This window comes from Eleginops maclovinus, chromosome 6, assembly GCF_036324505.1.
Source record: "Eleginops maclovinus isolate JMC-PN-2008 ecotype Puerto Natales chromosome 6, JC_Emac_rtc_rv5, whole genome shotgun sequence".
Lineage (NCBI taxonomy): Eukaryota > Metazoa > Chordata > Actinopteri > Perciformes > Eleginopidae > Eleginops > Eleginops maclovinus.
In genome coordinates, this window is record NC_086354.1 from 8,087,749 (window position 1) to 8,108,545 (window position 20,797).

The window sequence follows — 20,797 nt, forward strand, 5'->3', positions numbered from 1 at the left end:
AAACACTGCATGAAGGAAGAGACAATGATTTTAATAAAGAGTGTCACACACTTACATACTTTAATCTTTTGGAATGTAATAATTATCCACGATCCTTAATTACAGACAAATGTTGTCTGTAAATGGGTGTCTGTGCATTTCCTCCCTCTGCTGTACAGAGATTCAAAGCATCTGTGTATTCAGAATAATCAGTTATTAGTATTCTTTATTTCTTATAGTTTCACTACATTTCGGAGGCATACATTGTAATGTTAACTGTTTTTTGTGTATTTTTTACCTTTAGTTAATAGTTACTGTTGCAGCTTTAGGCCATCAATCCAAAATATAAATCGTTATGTCAAATTAACTTATATATTATAATTAACTATCAAAGGTTAAATTACCCAGTAGTATAATTGCCCCACCTTTACCAGCTGCAAGCACATTCAAGCTATTTGCATCTGATTGCATTTAATGCATTAACAATTATATTCCACTATTATATTATATTATTCCGAAATGGAACATTGTGCATAATAAAAACTTCAACTTATTGTACTTTTAAGTCAGTTTTGATACTTAAAACATTTCTAAAGAGAACTGAACTGAAAAGCGTACGTCAATGAATGGCCACTGCCGACGTTTGTCCACTCAGGGACACCATACGAGTTACGTGCCCACAGCTCTCGCTCGCTTGCTGGCAAGTATAGCGTCTATTCCACCGCTACCAAACGGTAAGCCATTTATATTGATCATTGCTCGGTCGATGCTAAGCCTCCTATCAATATTTTAGATGAATGTGAGAATGTATAAAGGTTGATACGTTTTGACAAAAAAAACAAACATTTGATATATTTCTGTAAAAGTTCAAAGGTTACACGTCGTTCATTACAAGTTACGTAATGCATTTGCACTGTTTACAGTACTTTCGAGTCTGATGTGCTGGTATAATTTCTCTATATGTATCATACCAGTGCATGTTCTATGAATGGTTTCACTGTCACTGGTTTCTGATTAGAAACCAAACCAGTCATGTATAACAATTTAATTGCGCAAAGTGTGTGTGTGTGTGTGTGTGTGTGTGTGTGTGTGTGTGTGTGTGTGTGTGTGTCTGTCTGTCTGTCTGTCTGTCTGTCTGTCTGTCTGTCTGTCTGTCTGTCTGTCTGTCTGTCTGTCTGTCTGTCTGTCTGTCTGTCTGTCTGTCTGTCTTTGTGTTCAAGTGCTGCCAGTATGAAGGGAGAGAACCTCTCCTCTCTGTGCACCCCCGCTCTGGTGCTGGATGTGGACAAAGTGAAGAGAAATGCCCAGAGGATGATCGAGAACTGTCAGAACTTGGGGGTCCAGCTTCGGCCTCACATGAAGACCCACAAAACCCTGTATGATTACAGACACAGTGACACACACTTAAACAGTACATTTACACAAGCCAGTCACAGACCTGTAACGGATGCTGTGTGTGTGTTTCTGTGTTCATGTAGTGAGTGTGCTGACATCATGACAGGTGGATCCCGGAGGTGCATTGTGGTCTCAACACTTGCAGAGGCCTGCTTCTACGCCGACAATGGATTTGATGACATCCTCTATGCATACCCTCTTCCCTTCGATAAGGTCATCGCAACTCACAAAAAAACAAACAAATGTACAGTAACTGTTAACAATTTGTAGGGTTTTTTTTTTTTAATACTTATACAGTGACAGAAATCAAGAAAAGAAAATCAGTTTGCATCTTCAAATTCCCTTGATTGAGGATGCACTGTGCATGTTAACTATTACTACATTAAATAACACAACATTTTGAATGCTCCAAAATAGGAAAAGCACATGATAAAAGTAATGATGGCTTAAATCCGTTTAGTCGATTGTTTCAGTTGCAGAGTCCTGGTATTCAATGTAAACTGAGCCATTGTCAAGTTATTAATTAAAACGATTCCTACTGTGTGTGGAAATGTCTATACATAAGGGTAATGGAGCAGCGACTGACAGCTATATCATTAAAATAACCAAACAGTGGTGAAACAGCTGACACCAATTCAATGACAAACATCGAAAATAATATATATTTTATGGACAAAAGTCACAGTTTGCACGATTACAAATGGTGAAATTAATATCTTGAAAAGTAACTGGATAAAGTACTGTACATAATGCATACTTAGCGCTATATGTTTTTACAAAAAGTATGTAGTATTAGATTGGGAATAGGTTTCCTTTTTTTATACAAGACTCAGAGCATCGAAAGCACAGATTGATGTAATTCATTTAACTATATTGTGAATGACTGGATTTTGTGCCTACTTACTCATCAATTTTTATTAAGAATATCAACATGCAGGACATTACAATCATGAATTGGATTGAATGTATGTTTCTTTTCCTACTGTATTACACTGTAGCCTATATCAGAGTTGTGGACTCGAGTCACATGACTTGGACTTGACTTGACAAAATCTAAAAGGACTTGCACTTTGACTTGGACTTTAACATCAGTGACTTGCATTTGGACTTGGACTTGCCCCTTTTGACTCGAAAAGACCTGCTACTTTCCCCAAACCCAAAGATTAAAAAGTACGTTGACATGGACCGCGCTATCTCTCTTTGCACCTGTGTGCATCTGTGTGCATAACGTGTGTGGCATGACATCCAATCAAATTAGATCCACGTTATTTTGATCTGACAGCATCCAACCAATCAAAGTACTGGACAACCAATGAGGCGGAACAAACTATAAGGCGCCAAGTAGCCAACAATGATAGCACGGGTAGTTTCGTTTGGATTTAAACACTTTGAGGTGGTCAACAAAAGAAGAACTGCAGTCTGTAAAACATGCGGGACGAAGATAACAGGCGGAGACGCGACAACTTCCAACTTTGTTCTACATTTGAAGTTGCACAAAGAACGGTAAGTTTTGAATGAAAGCCAACACTAGCTTATCGGCTATTTGCTAGCTAGCTACAAATCAATGACACTGTAAACGTCACCTTGGCTTACGAACACGCTAAACGGTATCTCATGTGGGTTCCTTTCTGGGTCGTCTTGGATGAAATCGAAATGTTGACGATTGGTCCAGTCTCCAGCTTTTGGCTAATTTGGAATCACCCCCTGCTTCAGAATGGTTGGCTGCAGGCATTCATAACATTGTCCTTAAAACAACCCTAAACATTCATTTTCAAGGATGAGCAACTCACCGAGTGCTAATTGGTGTTCGTAGTTGTTTTTAAAAAATATATCGGCGAAATATTTGGTTTCCATCCGTGTTATTTGCTATTGTGGAACTAGCTATGTTTTCAGATACCCCACTGAGTATAGGCTATTAACTTCCGCTTGATATTTGGAATACAAAATGACAAATTAAACACGACATAAACTGTATTTCGCTGAGACACTCGTTTTGGAGCATCATCACTAACCAGCGACCACTCTGTGAGTTGCTCATCTTTGAAAACGATCGTTTAAGGTTGATTTAAGGACCGCTTTATGAATGCCCGTACTTGAAGCATGGGGGACCAATCGTTAAAATGTCGGTGTCAAACACACTATTTCATCCTAGACAAACCAGAAATGGGGCACAAAGTGCAAAATAGTGAACTTATCCATACTGATTGTAAAAGGATAGTTTAGGATTTTTTGAAGCGAGATTGTATGTACTTTGCAGCTAGTCAGTGGATCATTCACAGTAGACTGCTGCCAGCAGCAAAACTAAAGCAAGCCTAATCAAATCAAGGTCAGTTTAATGTACTTTATATTATAAAATGTGTACCATTTGAGGCTTGCTGCCAGACGATTTTTTCTGATAGGAAAACTAAGTATATCTCACTCTCTCCAGCACACCAGATTCCATTGACAAAAATGGCTATTTTGCTTTGCAGCACAAAGGAGTTGCTAGTCTACTGCTGCCTCATTCAGGTCGTTTATGTAATTTAGGTAAATCACAACAAAGCTGAACTATCAACGAAGACATAGAATAGAACAATTAAACTTAATCATTGAGCCAGCAGTAGACCAGCAATTTCTGTGTGATGCAGGTAACATTGCTGTTTTTGCCAATGGAATCAGGTGTGCTGGAGAGAGTGAATTAACAAGCATACTTCAGTTTCCTGTCGGAAAGGGCTGCTTGATGGCAAGGTAAAGCAGAAAAAATATAAATTAATATAGTAAGTGTACACTGAAAATGGAAATGTATTTTATCAATGTAATGTTAAAACAAACACAATGTTACGGTATACAATACAATTCATAATAATACAGAAATAAATATTAACACAGTGTTAGCATTGATATATGAGGAGATAGTTTCAAATGCAATTTATGTGTGGCTATAAGGGACTTTCTGACATCTGTTTTATATGTTTACCTGTTACAGATTTGAAGAATACCAGATGAGTAGAAGCATCATAGATGAACCACAACAGCCTTCAATCTCACAATTCTTGGACAGTCGTGTAGCGCATTACAGCATGAGTCATCCAAAGCAGAAGGCTATCAGTAACGCAATACTGTCCGACTTGATTATTGATTGCAACCTTCCCCTGTCTATTGTGGAACACAAGAGTTATCGGCACTTTCTGAAAGTAATTGACAGTAAGTACAGCCCAGTGTGTCGTAGAACGTTGACATCAAAAACAGAGAGCCTCGCTGGGGAGAGACGTTCAAGATTAAAAACTCAATTGAGCAACACTGAGCATGTTTCAGTCACTGTGGACATTTGGTCTGACCGAAAGATGAGGGGATTCCTTGGTGTCACTGTCCACTGGATAAAGAAAGAGACAGCTAAAGAGAGGATACAGCTAAATACAAATCTCTTAGCCTGCAATCGCTTCAAAGGCTCACACACAGCTGAAGGAATCTGTGACCAATTTGAGTCAATATGCGAAGAATACAACATCAAAGATAAATTGGACTACATTATTAGTGACAATGCTGCTAACATGCGAAAGGCATTCACTGTGTGCATCCCCAGTGAACAAGAGGATGATGATGGAGATCATCTTGATGACCCTGATCTCTGGTCCTTCTCTTTCCAAGTTATCAAAACTTAGGTCATTACTGCACACAAGCACAACATTCAAAGATGTGTTTGATAGTGAATTTGGGAAACAGAAAGGCATCCCTGCTGCAGTCGACCACAAGATGGAACTCAACACCAAGTAAAGGCAGTTCTCCAGTGTGATCATCTAAAGCTCTGTGCCATTCTAGAAAAGGCTGGGCATAAGGAGTTATCATTCACACCACGAGAGTGGAATCTGTTGAAGGAGTTGGTGGACATCTTGAAGCCGTTTGGAGAAGCAACTGATTTGACACAGGGAGAGAAGGTCGTCACAATCAGTGCAGTTGTTCCATCCGTCTTGTCCCTCAATCATCACCTTGAGAAGCTGAAGCCTCAAGTTCGTTTCCTGAGCGGCCTGGTCGGAAGTCTCCAGGCATCCCTGAACAAAAGATTTCTTGGGATCTTCATTAATGTGAAAATGGCCGGGACTCAAGATGGGATCACTCCCCCCTTTTCAGACCCAGTCTACCTCAAAGCAGCCGCCTTGGATCCAGCCTTTTCTCTGCTGTGAGTGGAGCACCATGTACTGGTCAATCGTGACATCAAGGCAGAACAAGTTAAAGGTAAATATTATTGACTTCAATGCAACTTTTTTTCTCGTAGTCTGATCGTATTGACAGCATCAATACTGGCATTGTTCAGTCTAACACTGCATCACCAACACCAATGGTAATAAGGGCTCTTTTGTTTCTGCTGTTGTTAAATGTTTTTCCAGAATTGATCCTGCAAGATGCTGCAGAGACTGATCAACCTGTGCCTCTGGTTGATGAAGAAGAGCAAGAGGACCTTGGACAAGGAGAAGGGCTAATTGCTGCAGACCATTGGAGGCAGAAGAAGGATGTTGGGACCAATACAGCTAAGTCCCTACCTAGACACAGCCGAAGGACAGAACACCCTTTTGTTCTGGGCACTGAACATGAAGTCTCTTCCTTCACTCTTCCGAGTGGCCACCAGAGTCTTGGCAGTGCCTCCCACTAGTGCTCCAGTGGAGCGAGTTTTCAGCCATCGTGGCATCATACTACGTCCCCATCGTGCACAAATGACTGACAGACTTTTGGCCAATTTGATTTTTTGCAAATGCAATGCAGCATAGGGCCCTGACATAGAAAAGCACAACTCGGTTCATTGTCATGTTCATGACACTTCACATCTAGTCCCCTTCCACACACACACACACACACTCTTTTTTGGGAGTGAGGATATCTTGTATAAAGTGGTGACATGTTTGAAAAGGTTAAGGTTACACTTAGGTTTTGAAATGAGTTAAAAAGACTGAAATATTTTGTATAAAGTGGTGACACATTTGGAAAAGTTACATTCAACTGTTTTTGTGATCCTCCAAATACCTGTTTGAGGGTGAAGACGTGTTTATTAGTTCAAGGCTAGATTTAAGTTTTAAGGGGAAGAGTGTTTTGCAAAAAGAGGATCTTTTGAGACAGTTATAGTTCAATAAGCAATGGAAATAGAATGTCAGCACTTTCTGTGGAAATTACATTTGCCTTTGTTTATTTCAAATGTGTTTGAACAATGTTCTTGGTTTGATAATACAGTATATACAGATCTTAAAAGCATACATGATTTGTGTAAATAATATTTCTCCGTTGTTAAAAGGACTGAAACTCAAACGGTAGGACTTGAGACTTGTCGGTCTTGACTTGGGACTTGACTCGGGACTTGCTTGTCTTGACTCGGGACTTGACTCGGGACTTGAAAGCAAAGACTTGAGACTAACTTGTGACTTGCAAAACAATGATTTCATCCCACCTCTGCTGTATATTTTAAGCAATGTTCTTGTTTTCTAAAGAATTCAATTTATTAATATTTTTACAGCACTGTATGTATTTTAAAATACCTAATTCAATTATTTACTGTTGTTTTACATCTTAGTACAATGTGCAGTTTGTTTCAACTTTCATATCTTAAGGTGTGTGTAAGTAATTATTATTTTATTGTATTCTAACATGGAGCAACTTTTAGGAGATCCAATTGCTCTGTGGGGATAAATAGAATATTTCTGATTCTGATTCCAATTATATTTTACGTCTCACACTAGTATGTCTGTGTATGCGTGCTGACAGGTGGAGCGCTGTGCAGTCCTCTCAGAAAGGCTGGATCTCTTCCAGATTGTATTGGATCATCCTCATGCTCTGGATGCTCTCAAAAAGAGACCCCTGAGAGAAGGTCGTCTGTGGCATGTCTGGCTCAAACTCGACTGTGGCAATGGTAGAGGTAAACCCGCATGCACGTCAAGGACACAGTTCATCCTTAACTGCTGAAATGTGATAGGTCAGTGTCAGCTGATCTTCTGTTGGTCCTCTGCTGCAGCTGGTGTCCTGCACTCTGAGCCTGAGGCGCTCAGGTTGGCTCAGGCCATCGTTGAGACGAAGGGTGTGGAGTTAACAGGGGTGTATGCTCACTGTGGGAACAGCTATAACAGCAGAGGAGTGGAGCAGATACAGGCCGTCGCCCAGGAAACCACTGATTTGACTCTGCAATTCATGGAAAAGTATGGCATAAAAAAGATAGTCAAATTGTAAAACATTTCCCAATTTGGGATCGATAAAATTCATCTTATCTTATCTTGTCTTTTCTTTAAATGCAAGTAAGAGCCAAACATGTCCATATATAACCTGTCCCCTGGCTTTTATTTTTTAAGAAGTACAAGTTCTCTGCTAGTGTTGTTTTTTTATGATTGTACAATAAAGGAGAATACAAATTAGATAATAAGAAAGGTTCTTTATGACTCGCAAAAAGAGTTTATACCACTAATATCTTGTTTTAAAAAAATGTCAACCGATTTCAAATTTCAGCTTTGATACATTAAAGCTGCTCTTATCAATATTTGTAAAAAAGATTGATTCATTTAGTGAACTTCTCTTCTTTTGAGCAGACTGAAGGCTGCTGGTATCACCTGTAAGTCCAGCATTGGCTCCACCCCTTCATGTAGTCACCCAGTGAAAGACATGGGAAAGCTCAGCGAAGTGCATCCTGGGAACTATGTATTCTATGGTGAGTATAGACGTAGTTGTGACAGTGTAACATATACCGTTTTTTTAAATTGAAATCAGTGTATCTAGAAAAAAGTTTTTAAAATATCTGTGTTTTAGATGTACAGCAGTCTGTGATTGGCTCGTGCAGTCTGAAGGAAGTCGCTGTGAAGGTTTTGACGAGAGTCATTGGACACTGTCCTCACAGGAACCAGCTCTTGATCGACTGTGGATGGTGTGGACTCAGGTACATTATCAATAACGTTTACAATGTTAAGATGACACAATCTGCACACTTGAGTTGCCATGAAAAGTTTAAATAAATAAATATTAAATATATTTCCTCTCGATTACATGGAAAAGTATTAGGGCCAGGTATAAGTATAATGATAAATAACAAATACATTACTCTTTTGCAATCTTGAGAACTAAGGTAAAATATTGAGAATAATTCTTAAACTTTTGGGATTACTGTATATCAAACTAGTAGTGTTGGCATGCTTGTACATTTTATTTACAGATCAATGTACCATATTTGTATCCCACTATTACATTGCCGTTGTTTTTTTTGTCATTGTTGTTGGAATCTACTGTTTTACATATTTCTTTGAACACATTTTTGCTCATTGCTCTCAGTCTAGACGGAGCTGGAAAACTTCCCACTGGATATGCTGTGATTGAAGGACACCCAGACCTCAAGTAAAGCTACCTACTCTTTTCTGTAGTCTTAATTTCAAAGGATGCCACAAAATGTCCATTTATGTCAATAGCACTCATCGTGTTACATTGTGAAGTGGACATGCACATGCAAGAAACAGGAGAAAGTCTAGATAAAAATGGGTTTGTGTTTAACAAAAGCAAAACCATATTAAAACATGTTTTTGTTTGAAATGGATGGGTTTGAGTGCTGCATACACTAAACTTTGATTTTGCTGCACAAGTTGTGGGAAATTTGGATAATGGATGTGTTGATAGAGCTTGTCTGTTGTAAAGTGCTGCCCCCATTTACTTCGGTCCATTACAACTTTTCTAAGTTTTCAGATTGTTTGTCATTTTTCAATATAGGATGAGAGGATTTATTCATTTAAAATGTTATAACTCCACCAGGTTGTTGTCTATGACCCAGGAGCACGGTAGAGTGGAGCCCATCTCAGGACCGCTGGACTACAGTAAATTCCCCCTGGGCTCTCTGCTCACTCTGATCCCCTACCATGTCAGTATACTACAATTTAGTGTGAAGAGCTTAATGCATGTCCGTTTCTTGTGTCACTCGGTTTGACCGTGTCTCTGTTTTTTTTTACAGTCCTGTGCAACTGCAGTGATGCATCCTGTATACCATGTGCACTCTGAGGGCCGTCTGCTGGGCAAGTGGACACCTACACGTGGGTGGTGAACAGCTAGCCAACTTGTCAATCATGTCACCTGTAATTCATTCAAAAATATAAGTGTGGAGGTCCTCCAAAACCACTGATTTAATAACAGTTTGTGTACTTTTGTAGAACTTATTCCGAAATGTTTTGTATGTGAGGCAATTTGATTAAAAACTGTAGAAAAAATACAAACATGTATGCTTTTAAATGTTTAAATAAATAAAAGCTGTAGCACTATGTTGTGTCTTAATCATTTTATCAATGCAGTGTTTATAAATGATGTGATTTTAACATTCATAAGCAGGCTGTTTAACTGGGGATACTAATAAATACCTTTTTATGTAATGTTTTTATCCAAAAGTTTGCACTGACTACTATTAGCCTGGATTTCTGATTTCTGATGTTTTTTTCCAGACTATGTAAAATAACTTTTAGTTTCTGCTTCTAACTATTTTGTCTCTTTATATGTTTCTTGAATAATATCTAAGATCTAAAAATCATAATAGGAAATCAAAATATACAACCATTTTATTGTAGTAGTAAAGTTTACTGCCGCCTTATCATTTTTATTATTATGCAGTAGTTTTGTTTGCGGTTTGTATTGATAATAATCATTAAACGCTGTAGTTTCAGCAGAATGGACGTTGCGCAGCGCTGTACGAAGTGCATCTTGGGAAATGTGGTTTTTAGTGAAGCCTACATTCTGATAGGCCAGCATATGACCTTTCACTTGTCACGTGGTTTAAAAACTTCAGGAGGATGGCGCGGGAAGTTGTCACACCGCACTGTGTAGCTCTCAGTTCATATTAGTTTTGTTTACATTTTCTTGGGGCGTCCCTGCTTCTCTTTCTGGTAAGTTACCGTGGTTTGAACATGTTTATTTTGTACGTGTTCCATTTTCCTTCTCGACATTCATTGTAAATCCACAGCAAGACTAATTTAACGTTACACCACACTGAACTGTCTGTATGGAGTTAGTGTTGTCTGTGTGAACTGTAACTTAGTTAACTTTTAGCTAGATCCTGTCAAACTGTATATTGTATTTGTCTTTAGCCATGAGTGTGTTGGAGGTGAAGTTCATCGGTGATGGAGATGCTCTGGAGCACATCGTGGACAAACAAGAGGGTATGGACAACACTTAACCTTTATCCTGCTCAGATATTGTGGGTTATGAGCATTATACAGTCTCTGGTTATGAGCAGATGGCTAACTCCTCTGTGTTACTGTCTGTTTGTGTGTGTGTGTGTGTGTGTGTGTGTGTGTGTGTGTGTGTGTGTGTGTGTGTGTGTGTGTGTGTGTGTGTGTGTGTGTGTGTGTGTGCAACTACAGGTGTGCAGAGCAGCAGTGGGGCTGTGCAGAAGATGGTCACGTTAAAGGGCCCTGCTGGACGTCGTCCCAGAGAGGATTCACAACATAATGGGGATGAAAATGCATTCCTTGATGAGCAGAATTATATACAAGCTCTAGGAGCAGAAAATGCAGAAGGTACTGTGTAATTATTGAATACATATCAGGGGAAGTAAACTTTGCTATTAGTCTCCCTATGAGGTTTTTCCCCCAGCTCTCTCTGTGTTTGATATGTATTTCTATACAACTTGCTGTTAAATAATTCAAATCAATACCCATCTAACACTTAGTATACAATTAGATCAATAAATACAAACAATTAATATACCCTTCATAAAAATAGGATGATTAAATAAAGAGCTGCAACTTATTGTGAGTTGATAATTCTAGTATTTTTAATTTATTTTAATAAATGCTCCACCATTATAGCAAGCAAGACAGTTAATTTAAGTCAGTCAATGTAAGAATAATCACGATTATCGTGCTAATGGAAATTTGCTGTGATCAACCTATTATGAGCGTGTTTTATTGCCATCCAAGATAATATTCTATAAAGTCCGATCACTTTTCACAACTGACTAATGCTGGAATTGACACACCAGCACCAGTTCTGAGTTGCATCGCTTTCCTTGCTTTTCACAGAAGATGATGAGGGAATGCACAGAGTGGCTGGATCGTCCATTTTCACCTTTCAGAAATCCAAACGTGGACATAGTATGGCCCTGACTGGTAAGAGCCTCCATCTTCTTCTGTCATAACACACAAACTCCCTTTAATTGCATTACATCAGCCGCCTGCATCACATGATTATTCCTTTAGATTCCAGGATTTAACAGACTTTGTGTTTTTGTAAATAGCAAGTTCGTTGGCTCGGACTCCCGGGAAAAGCGTGACTTTCGACTCCGCACCCAAAATTGAACCATCGACTCCTACCAGGAGAGGCCGCAGTGAGTTCAGCACACTTTACTATTTTAACGTGTCTGTTCTTAGCTCTGACTATTTATATTCAGCTAAGTCCACTTTTTCCTCTCTTCAACTAGACAACAAAGGGGAAAGCAGGACGCCACAGAAGGTGAGATGAAGGGATTTTATGCTTAAAGATTACCTTTGGTATTTTTTAAATGTGGTCCCGTATTAAGCCAGAAGCCTCAGTGTTATCTCTGAGGGTAATCACGCAGCACCAATGGATGTCCACTTATACCCTTTCCCACCAAACCCGTTCCTGTATAAGAACCGTTCTTGTGCTTTTCTAGTTCTGGACCGGTTCTTCTTTCCCTATTGTTGTTGAACAGATGCTCCAAACTGGCCCTGATGAAGCTCATGTTGTGTATGAAAACATTTTTGGAAGGAACCCTAAGAGAGATCAAATGTTTATTTTTCTATTTCCCTCGATCAGGTCTGTTTGATATTGTGTCAAAACCAAGTCTCACCCTGAGAAGCCTGTCGTTATTGGCTAAATATTCAGCAAGGACTTTAAAAAAAAAAAGGCCTTATAGATAACACTAAGCTATGCTTTCTGTACTCCATAACAACAAACTCTGAAACAACGGCACTCCTCTGTCCACTGACGTTTCCAATGTTGTTTTCTGCACATGACACAATAACAAACAGTTGGGATCACGCAAAGTAAACAATGTTTTCAGACAATTATTATAACAATTTTAACCTTTTAGTGGCAAAAACAACACATTTTAGTGGACGTGGATTGTTTGCCTAAGTAATGACATTGCAAATATAAAATACGGGTTGAATAATATCAAAGTTACCTGTCATCTTATTATACACACATCACATCCATCAGCATTTCTTTCATGAGCAGCTGTGTTTAGGTAGATTGCTGCAGTGTCAGATGTGGTTTGCTCAGTGTTTCCTCTGTTGTTTCTATCACAGGGCAAGAAGGTTCAGTTTGTGTCCACAACCCCCCACAGGCTCAGGAAGAGAATCACCAGTGAGTGTAACTTTTATAATTTCTCTTTCTAATCGGATATTTAAAGCTTGAGTATAGTTTAGCGCTTTGATGCTTTCAGCTCCAAGCATGCAGTCGGACAGCGATAGCGAGCTGTCGGCATCTGACTCTGGGGAGGAAGAGGATGAAGATGGGCCTGAGGAAGATAAAAAAGTGAAGAAACAAGACAAGGAGAACTTGAAGACTCCGAAAAAAGGATCATCTGCAGCTCTCTACAAGACTCCCGCCAAGAAGAGCAAGTCCGAAGCCCCCACCCAGCCCAGTATGGTGGAGGAGTATTTTGAAGCCCATGGCAGCTCTAAGGTGTTGACATCAGATCGGACCCTGGAGCGTCTACACACCCCAAAACTCGACAGGGTCAGCAGCAAACAGCCTGTGCTCCTCATATATTCAACCAGCTGCTGTGTTCTCTTGCTTTAAAGCTGCATCCTCTTGTTTTTGTCTACAGGAGACGTTGGGGCAGCTTTTAGGAGGGAAGCCGTCCTGCTGCGGCAAAGAGATCCAGCAGCTCTACAGCAAGCACAGAAAGCACTTTAGCAAATGGATGTTACAGTTACAGTTGAGTGTGGTTTCCTTATTCTATGTTGGTTTTTTTATATTTGAAATTCGTTACAAGTGTGTTTTGTTTGTTTAGGTTGGGATTCAGTGTGCTGGTCTACGGTCTGGGCAGCAAGAAGTCTCTGCTGGAGGACTTCCGTGTGTCTCATTTGGCTCAGGAAATCCACCTGGTGGTCAACGGATTCTTCCCCTCCATTACTCTTAAATCGGTCAGTAAGCACAGGAAAATGCTTTTGTTACAGTGTATATCAAAGATTAAACTGCGAAGGAATGAGCATGGACCGAGGATAAGCACTGTGTAGTTTTCTTATTTCCTATAAAGACCAGAGCCAGCAATATCTATTTATAGAAACGTTTTATTTGCATAGCACTTTTTAAAGGGCGTGTTTACAAACTGCTTTACAATAAAACCATAAAACCCAAAAGTAGCAACGTAAAAAGTGTAATGCAGTAGGAAAACAGATACGACTAAACACAACAAGAAACATGACGACACGAAACCAGAGCAAGACTTTAAAGAACTACAGATGCATAGGGATTGATTCACATTTAATTTATCTTCATATTATTATTACTGTATCCAAGGACATGTATTTTCTTCAATGTGCAATAAAAGCCATAATAAACATTCTCAGTAACACGTGTTGGTTTTGGTACAGTGTTTTGTCGCCAGCATGGTGGTTAAAAAGAGCTTTATGAATATTTATAAAGTAGATTTTCTTGGCTTTTTTTTCCCTTCAATACTCAACGTAATATGCTTACATTGCAGATCCTGAATGCTCTGACATGTGAGGCTCTAGAGCACGAGGGAAGTTTCCGGACCCCCTCAGACCAGATCCAGTTCATCGCTCAGACCCTTAAAGACAGTAAGTGCGTCTGTCATTTGTTTCCAGTTGTAAAGCTCATGTTTGAATGATGTGTTTTACAATAGTAGCATCTACTTGCAGGCCCAGACCTCCATGTGTACCTGATAATCCATAATATCGATGGACCAATGCTACGAGGAGAGAAGACCCAGAGTGCACTGGGGCAGCTGGCATCCCTGCCCAACCTGCACTTGGTGGCTTCCTTGGACCACATTAACGCTCCATTAGGTGGGTGTTTAAGTGTGTGTGTTTATTCTACTGAAATATATTGTTGTTGCTGAATTACTCTCCTGTTTCCAGTGTGGGACCAGTTTAAGCAGAGCCAGTTTAACTGGCTGTGGTGGGAGTGTGTGACCTTCCAGCACTACACAGAGGAAACGTCTTACGAAAACTCGCTCCTGGTGCAACAGACCGGCACTCTCGCTCTATCCTCGCTCACACACGTGCTGCGCAGCTTGACACCCAATGCAAGGTACCAGGATTGTTATTTTTTATATTAAACGTTTGGTCTATGAAGCGATACATCTATGAAATGTCAGAAAGTTGAGAAAAATGTCCATAGTTTTTTTAAGTGGCTTTAAATGTCTTGCTCTGTCATTCAAAACCAGAAAGGATTCACTTTTAAGCAGTCCTATTATGCAGTGCTTTGGTTTAACCATTGTGTGTTGTATAGGTTTGTGTGCATGTAAATGGTGTGCAAATGCTAAAATCCCTAAGTTTCCACCAGAGGGAGTTTCTCAGTTTTTACAATTCTATGCGATTTGAACTTTGATGCAATTTACTTTAAGTTTGTTATGGCTTTGTCTTCTTTATTGTCACAGAGGAATTTTCAAGCTGTTGGTGAAATTCCAGCTGGAAAACAAAGACAACCCTTCATACACAGGTGCACACGCAAAACTTCAACATGATGTCACAATGTCTACTTAGAATGATTGTGTGTAGATTTACGACTAACGCATTTGTATCCGTGTTCAGGATTGTCATTCCAAGATTTTTACCAGCGTTGTCGAGAGTCTTTCTTGGTGAACTCCGATCTCACGCTGAGGACTCAGCTGACCGAGTTCAGAGACCACAAACTCATCCGCACACGCAAGGTAGAGCCCTGTTTCACTTAAAAATGTTCAAACTTTATTCACTGCCATTACTCTCGGCAGACTTCAGTTTTTCTGACTTACAATTTTTCCCATGTTTCACCAGGGTGCGGATGGAGTGGAGTACTTGATCGTCGCTGTGGATCCGAGCACGTTGATGGATTTCCTGGAGAACGAAGAGGGTGACTGAAAAAAGAGGACTTGTGTAAATTCCGCCACTGATATAAATGCCCACTTAAATAAATCTTGTATTTGATGTAAAGTTTCACTTGTCAAAAATGCACCGATTGTAGCACTGTGACATTTACACCTTGTGCTTTAATGTATGCATGTTTTCAGACAGCAGCTGTGTAATTAAAACACGTTGTGAGTTATTAAATTTCATCTCTTTAATTATATAAATAGATTTACATTTCGCAAAACGTACATTCTTTAGTTTGTTCAAGGCAGGTAGGCATGCTGGGTGCAAAAACAAAAGGAAGTAATTAAAGTGGACCTATTATTATGCTCATTTTCAGGTTCATATTTTGTGCCTCTCCTGTGACATTTTTACATGCTTTAATGTTCCCCCTCTGTCTGAAACCAGAGCCAAGTCTGCTCTGATTGGTAGCTGGCTGGCTCTGTTGTGATTGGTCATTCCCTTAGAGATGTCCCCGCCCCTGAGCATATCAAAGTGTTGGATCGCAAGCAAATAGAAGAGCAAGTGTTACGTAGGGATGTCACAACCTTACAGAAGTAAACAAAGGAGTCCAATGTAGGTGTTTCAGGCAAGGGGGGTGGGAGAGAAACTCCCAGCATAGGGAAGTTTAGGATTTTAGTGTTCAAAGACCATTTAAAAAAAAAAAAAAAAGCATAATAATAGGGCGCCTTTTAAGTACTATTCCTCGTGTGTAAACGGTAACAAAAAGGAAAGCGGCCAGAAAAACATTCCATGCATTGCAATCGTAAGGTAAAATTGAAAAAATGAGGAGGGGGATTCTTGTCAATGAGGTTTGGGTTGAATAAAGAAGGCAAGAGTCTTGCAAATGATTGCATGCTATGAAATGTTTCAGAGTTGGATCTCCGCACTTTTCTGTGTCTGCCGTGAATCTGTCAGTGTTTCTGAATCCAACATGTAAGTCTGCAGTCTGTTTTCTGTAGCTGTCTGCACAATGCGAAGTTCCTCTTCATCCAAATCCTGCATCAGCAGCAGAACTGCATCAAGAGTGTGTGTCTGAAAAATAGAATTAAAAGTTGAAATACTTCATTGATTTTATATTCTAGAAAACGCATTATTCAGGTGAGAAATGTACCCTTTTTAATGTTAGTTTGTTTCCTCGGGTGGATGGAGAAGACAGGGAGGGGAACTTGTCTCTGGAGAGGAGTTTCATGCCCAGCTCTTCTCTGATTTTGCTAAAAAATTAAGGAAATGTTTTTTTTCTCAATATGTCGACACCATTTTGACAGAATTTTTCTCCTACTTCTTTGTGGTATCAGTCCAAAAGGCTTACTTGGTTTCCTCCATGTTATAGTTGAGTGGGTCGATCTCTGTCTCTGCCTCTGGATGTCCATTGGTTGAAAGCTGGTTTTGGAGACTTCCCGGAGGGGTGGTGACTTCTTCACCCTCCACGAGTGCGAGCGCAATCTCATCCTCTGCCACCACTGCAAACACACACACGTATGATTCATTCAACGCTCACCTTGTCCTCTAAAGTCAAACCTTACCATTGCAGATTTTGCTCCGGTCAATAGCACTAAAGGTTTTTTTTCTAAATGTTGGTGCAAACAATTCTAACAGAGGTCCACACACACCTTGGTTGTCGAGCTTCTGGAGGCGAGGCAGGCAGCGCAGCACCGTGAGGCGGTACTGGTTGGAATCAGCTCCACAACAGGGGTTTTCAGCCAACCATAGCACCCTGAGGCGGGTCAGTGGGCGCAAATGGGAGAGCTCAGAAAGTGAGGGGATGTTGTTCCTCCTCAAATAGAGCTCACACAGAGACAGGCAGCCGGCCAGAGGAGAGAGGGACGAGATGCTGTTGACACTACAGAGAGGGAGATGAAAGGAAAACATCACAGACAGGATTCATCTCATAAAACTGTGCAGATGTAACAATATTGTGTCAGTGACTTGTGTGAATGTTTCAGAAAGAGTAACAGCAAAGACTAAAAAGACCAACCTAAGTGTCAGGACCTCAATGTTTGCTATTTGGGAGAAGATGGAAATCTGGGAAGATAGAGCATAAGGGAACACCATTATTGAATACATACGTGCATATAACTGTAACTTAACGATTTACTACATATAATGAGCAAAGTCATTTGAGCATTAACAGTCAATACAATACCAAAACACAATAGCATATCAATACTCACATCAGTCAGGTTGCATCCCCTGCAAAAATAAAATGTGGCGTTATTACAAATGCGACCTTTACAAAGGAAGCTAGTGTTGTTGACGTTGAACATAAGCATGTAACGTTGATCAAAAACCAACAAAAACGACGAACGTTAAAACTATTTTCAAATGGCGACACTTACCAGCAGTTTAGTTTCTTCACGCTCTCCAAGTCAGAGGCCTTAGCCTTCGCGAGGACCTGTTTCCGTGTTAGCTTCATAGCACATCAACTGTGTTTGCCTTTTAAAAAAAATACTGTAAATGCACTAAATGTCCACAAACAACAAATGCTGCATTATGACGGGATAAATCGACAAACATTTCAACTCAGTAGCAGAGGAGCAGGGATGTCGCGTTCACCCTATGAGTGCGCGTGCGCGTATCCACCGAGGCGTCCTTAGTTACAGTCATTTCCGTCATTATATTACTATTATATTATAGGCGTTGGTGAATTAATTATTAGTATTTGTTGTTATAAGTATGCAATAACAACACTACTTATTTGAAAACAGTATCAGCGTATTTTATACGATTCATAAAAGTAGCTTTATTTTCATTTCGTAGCAGCTGCAGCTGAATCCTTTGGAAACTCAAAGTCCCACAATGCAACGTAAACGAGTGTGTAAATCGCGCCTGCGCGGTGAGCAATCCCTCTTTGGACCTACGTCTCCACTGAAACGATGGTGAGCCGAAAATGTCCCCATGCTAATCCGTGCCAATCTACCAATTCCTGAGCTAAAAAACGATATAATCACATATTTGGAGGCTTCACAATGTTCTTGTTAGTTATACCTGCCCGTTATTTGTGTCGATTTTTTGATTATTTTACCAGCAAATACGATGTTATCATGTTCTAGTGAGACAGAAATGGCTGCCACCATTGCTACTCACTGAGACCAAGTACCGGGCGGGCCAGGCACATAAGCAAGAATACTATATTCCGTGCTTACTTGGAGGTGCCTCAGGATTAACAGTAACGCAAACGTAATTGCTTTTTTCTAGAGTGTTAGAGTGGTCAAATCTTGTACACTGTTGTTGAATTGGTGTACGTGAGCTCGTTGGATAGCTTGGTTAACGGAAGCTAGGCTAGGCTAGCTCTAACACAGCAGCTTGGTTCTATGAGCTTCCCAATGTAATGGTGTTAAAACATTTTTTAAAGTTCTGTTTGTCGGCTGCACACTCGGCTGTAAGAAAATGTTATCATTAGAACCAGAGTGACTTTGTGTATGAGCTTAACTAAAATACTGTGCTAAACCATTCCCCTGTGGTAACAGTTGCTGTTGAGTTTAGTGGCAGGGTTGGCAGTATCGGCTAAATATATCAGAAGTGGTTCTGCTTCTACACTCACATTAATGCTGCATATTCTGACCATGTTATGTGTTAATGTTGTTTACAGGCCAAGCGTACCAAGAAGGTGGGGATCGTTGGTAAATATGGCACGCGTTATGGCGCGTCGCTGAGGAAGATGGTAAAGAAAATTGAAATCTCCCAGCACGCAAAATACACCTGCTCTTTCTGTGGCAAGGTAAGAACAACTATAAAATTCCGCTTTATTCTTATGTTATTGTGGTTCATGTATAGTGTGTATATATTAATGTGGAGAAATACTGTTAAAGCCTGCAGCAAATGCCAAACGTTTTTATATTTGGAGTAAATATATTTGTTGACAGGATATCAATAACGTGCTAAATGTATTTTGACAGACCAAGATGAAGAGGAGGGCCGTTGGCATCTGGCATTGTGGGTCCTGCAGGAAAACCGTGGCCGGAGGCGCCTGGACTTATAAGTAAGTTTCTTTTTTGCAGTGTATTTGTATTATTTCATATCCAGAATAAGTTTTACGGTTGCATCTCCTGTTGTTGCAATGCCTAATTCCTCTTCTAACAATTATATTTTAACCACCGGCATGATATAGTTCTACTTGCTGCCAACATTTAATAGTAAATGGGTTAAACATAGGAAGAAGTCAGAATCAGAAGTGTATATAAATAGAAAGCAGCCATTCAGTTTTCACTTAAAGCAGGATATCACATAATGTTTGAATATTGTGCAATGCTCCATTTGTATCTTTACTATCCAAATATAATGGATATCTGGGATTAGCCTTTTGAGAAATGCAAAATGTAATGCAATTTAAAATAGGCTGTTAGATCAAGATTGTCAAAGTTAGAGCTTTAACATGCTTTGGAAATGGATCACTAAGGGATTGAGTCAGCCTTTTCAGACTGAACATTTGCAAAACAGAAAGTTTTGTATGATTCCTTTAGCTTTGTTACATTTTCCCTCTTGTTTTGTAAGAAACATATTTTGTAAGATATTTCAGGGACGTTTTACTTTTGAAAGGAAAGCTGACACTGTTCAAATTTAAAATTGGCAGGAACAACCCATTTCAGACGTTTAGAGATGTGTCAAGGATGCCAATTGTCCTTATTTAATATGGCAGCAGCTTTTTCTAGACCACAATAGGAAAGATTAATGGCTTGCTTTGCCAATTTAACACAAGCCTCAAATCAACATTGTTGTCAAACCACAGAGCAACTTTCTTTCTGATGAAGTATTGTTTAAGTGTGAGGGGTTATCAATAATGATTCTCCAAAATACTGTAAATGAAGTTGTCTTACAGACCCTCCATAAGGCTAAGAGTTGGTCATAAGAAGAACAAATGGGTTGCATACTTTATATTACCAAAGTGTTTTAAATTGAAAAACTAATGTCACAAAACTCTCACTTGATTTAATTTGAATGCACATGTTCTTTTCTTTTAAATGACCTTCATGAATAGTTACTGTACATGAAAGGTGCAACAAGTTCTTTCTTGACTGTTTTAGTTAGCCTAATGTAAAGAAGCAAGCTCCTGTTGTCCTCCCAGACAAGGTTTACGTTTTTGAATTATAATGAATAAGTATTAATGTTGTTTTTTGTTTGTCTTTGCAGCACAACTTCCGCTGTCACAGTCAAGTCTGCCATCAGGAGGCTGAAGGAGTTGAAGGACCAGTAAACCGTGGGACATTGCCATAACATCCACAAATAAATGTGTCTGGAGCGGAATCCTTGTCTGTTATCTGTTTTTATTATGTAGAAGTAAAATCAAAACATGCGAGTTGTTACTACACCCAGCCTCATTAAACCTACATGTGTAGGGAAAGACGCACTGGAGATTTCAAATCGGTTCCAACATCAAAAGGTGTTCAACTGTTATATGAAATCTGTATTTA

General features: G+C 39.6%; 4 protein-coding genes across 6 annotated transcripts; 3 read left to right on the forward strand and 1 right to left on the reverse strand.

Moving 5' to 3' along the window:
• Positions 1–608: 608 nt before the first annotated feature.
• zgc:162816 (uncharacterized protein LOC571260 homolog) lies at positions 609–9,617 on the forward strand. Of its 3 annotated transcripts, none has more exons than XR_010165981.1 (10): positions 609–713; positions 1,200–1,355; positions 1,458–1,587; positions 7,102–7,252; positions 7,349–7,529; positions 7,914–8,032; positions 8,131–8,257; positions 8,652–8,709; positions 9,118–9,223; positions 9,314–9,617. XR_010165981.1 is itself a non-coding variant. In XM_063885279.1 (10 exons), the coding sequence occupies exons 2-10, from the start codon at positions 1,210–1,212 to the stop codon at positions 9,401–9,403; spliced, it is 1,113 nt and encodes a 370-aa protein (XP_063741349.1). In that variant the 5' UTR covers positions 609–713; positions 1,200–1,209; the 3' UTR covers positions 9,404–9,617. The 3 variants fall into 3 exon arrangements, 2 of the variants coding, with proteins under 2 accessions (XP_063741349.1, XP_063741350.1); XM_063885279.1 differs by having other exon boundaries at positions 8,647–8,709; XM_063885280.1 differs by lacking the exon at positions 609–713 and having other exon boundaries at positions 1,458–1,618; positions 8,647–8,709.
• A 512-nt stretch (positions 9,618–10,129) lies between these two features.
• On the forward strand, positions 10,130–15,587 carry orc2 (origin recognition complex, subunit 2). Its single transcript, XM_063886927.1, has 16 exons — positions 10,130–10,232; positions 10,434–10,505; positions 10,710–10,865; positions 11,370–11,456; positions 11,585–11,674; positions 11,768–11,799; positions 12,618–12,675; positions 12,755–13,050; positions 13,142–13,251; positions 13,328–13,460; positions 14,021–14,117; positions 14,199–14,345; positions 14,418–14,589; positions 14,939–15,000; positions 15,093–15,211; positions 15,315–15,587. Exons 2-16 carry the CDS (start codon positions 10,436–10,438, stop codon positions 15,396–15,398), a joined length of 1,713 nt encoding a protein of 570 aa, XP_063742997.1. The 5' UTR covers positions 10,130–10,232; positions 10,434–10,435; the 3' UTR covers positions 15,399–15,587.
• On the reverse strand, positions 15,427–17,954 carry cfap410 (cilia and flagella associated protein 410). Its single transcript, XM_063886928.1, has 7 exons — positions 17,726–17,954; positions 17,561–17,579; positions 17,365–17,411; positions 17,000–17,229; positions 16,699–16,849; positions 16,501–16,600; positions 15,427–16,421 (listed from the first exon to the last, which is right to left on the reverse strand). The coding sequence occupies exons 1-7, from the start codon at positions 17,800–17,802 to the stop codon at positions 16,257–16,259; spliced, it is 789 nt and encodes a 262-aa protein (XP_063742998.1). The 5' UTR covers positions 17,803–17,954; the 3' UTR covers positions 15,427–16,256.
• Positions 17,955–18,171: 217 nt separating this feature from the next.
• On the forward strand, positions 18,172–20,630 carry rpl37a (ribosomal protein L37a). The gene is made up of 4 exons (XM_063886636.1): positions 18,172–18,265; positions 18,979–19,107; positions 19,286–19,368; positions 20,517–20,630. Exons 1-4 carry the CDS (start codon positions 18,263–18,265, stop codon positions 20,578–20,580), a joined length of 279 nt encoding a protein of 92 aa, XP_063742706.1. The 5' UTR covers positions 18,172–18,262; the 3' UTR covers positions 20,581–20,630.
• Positions 20,631–20,797: the final 167 nt, after the last annotated feature.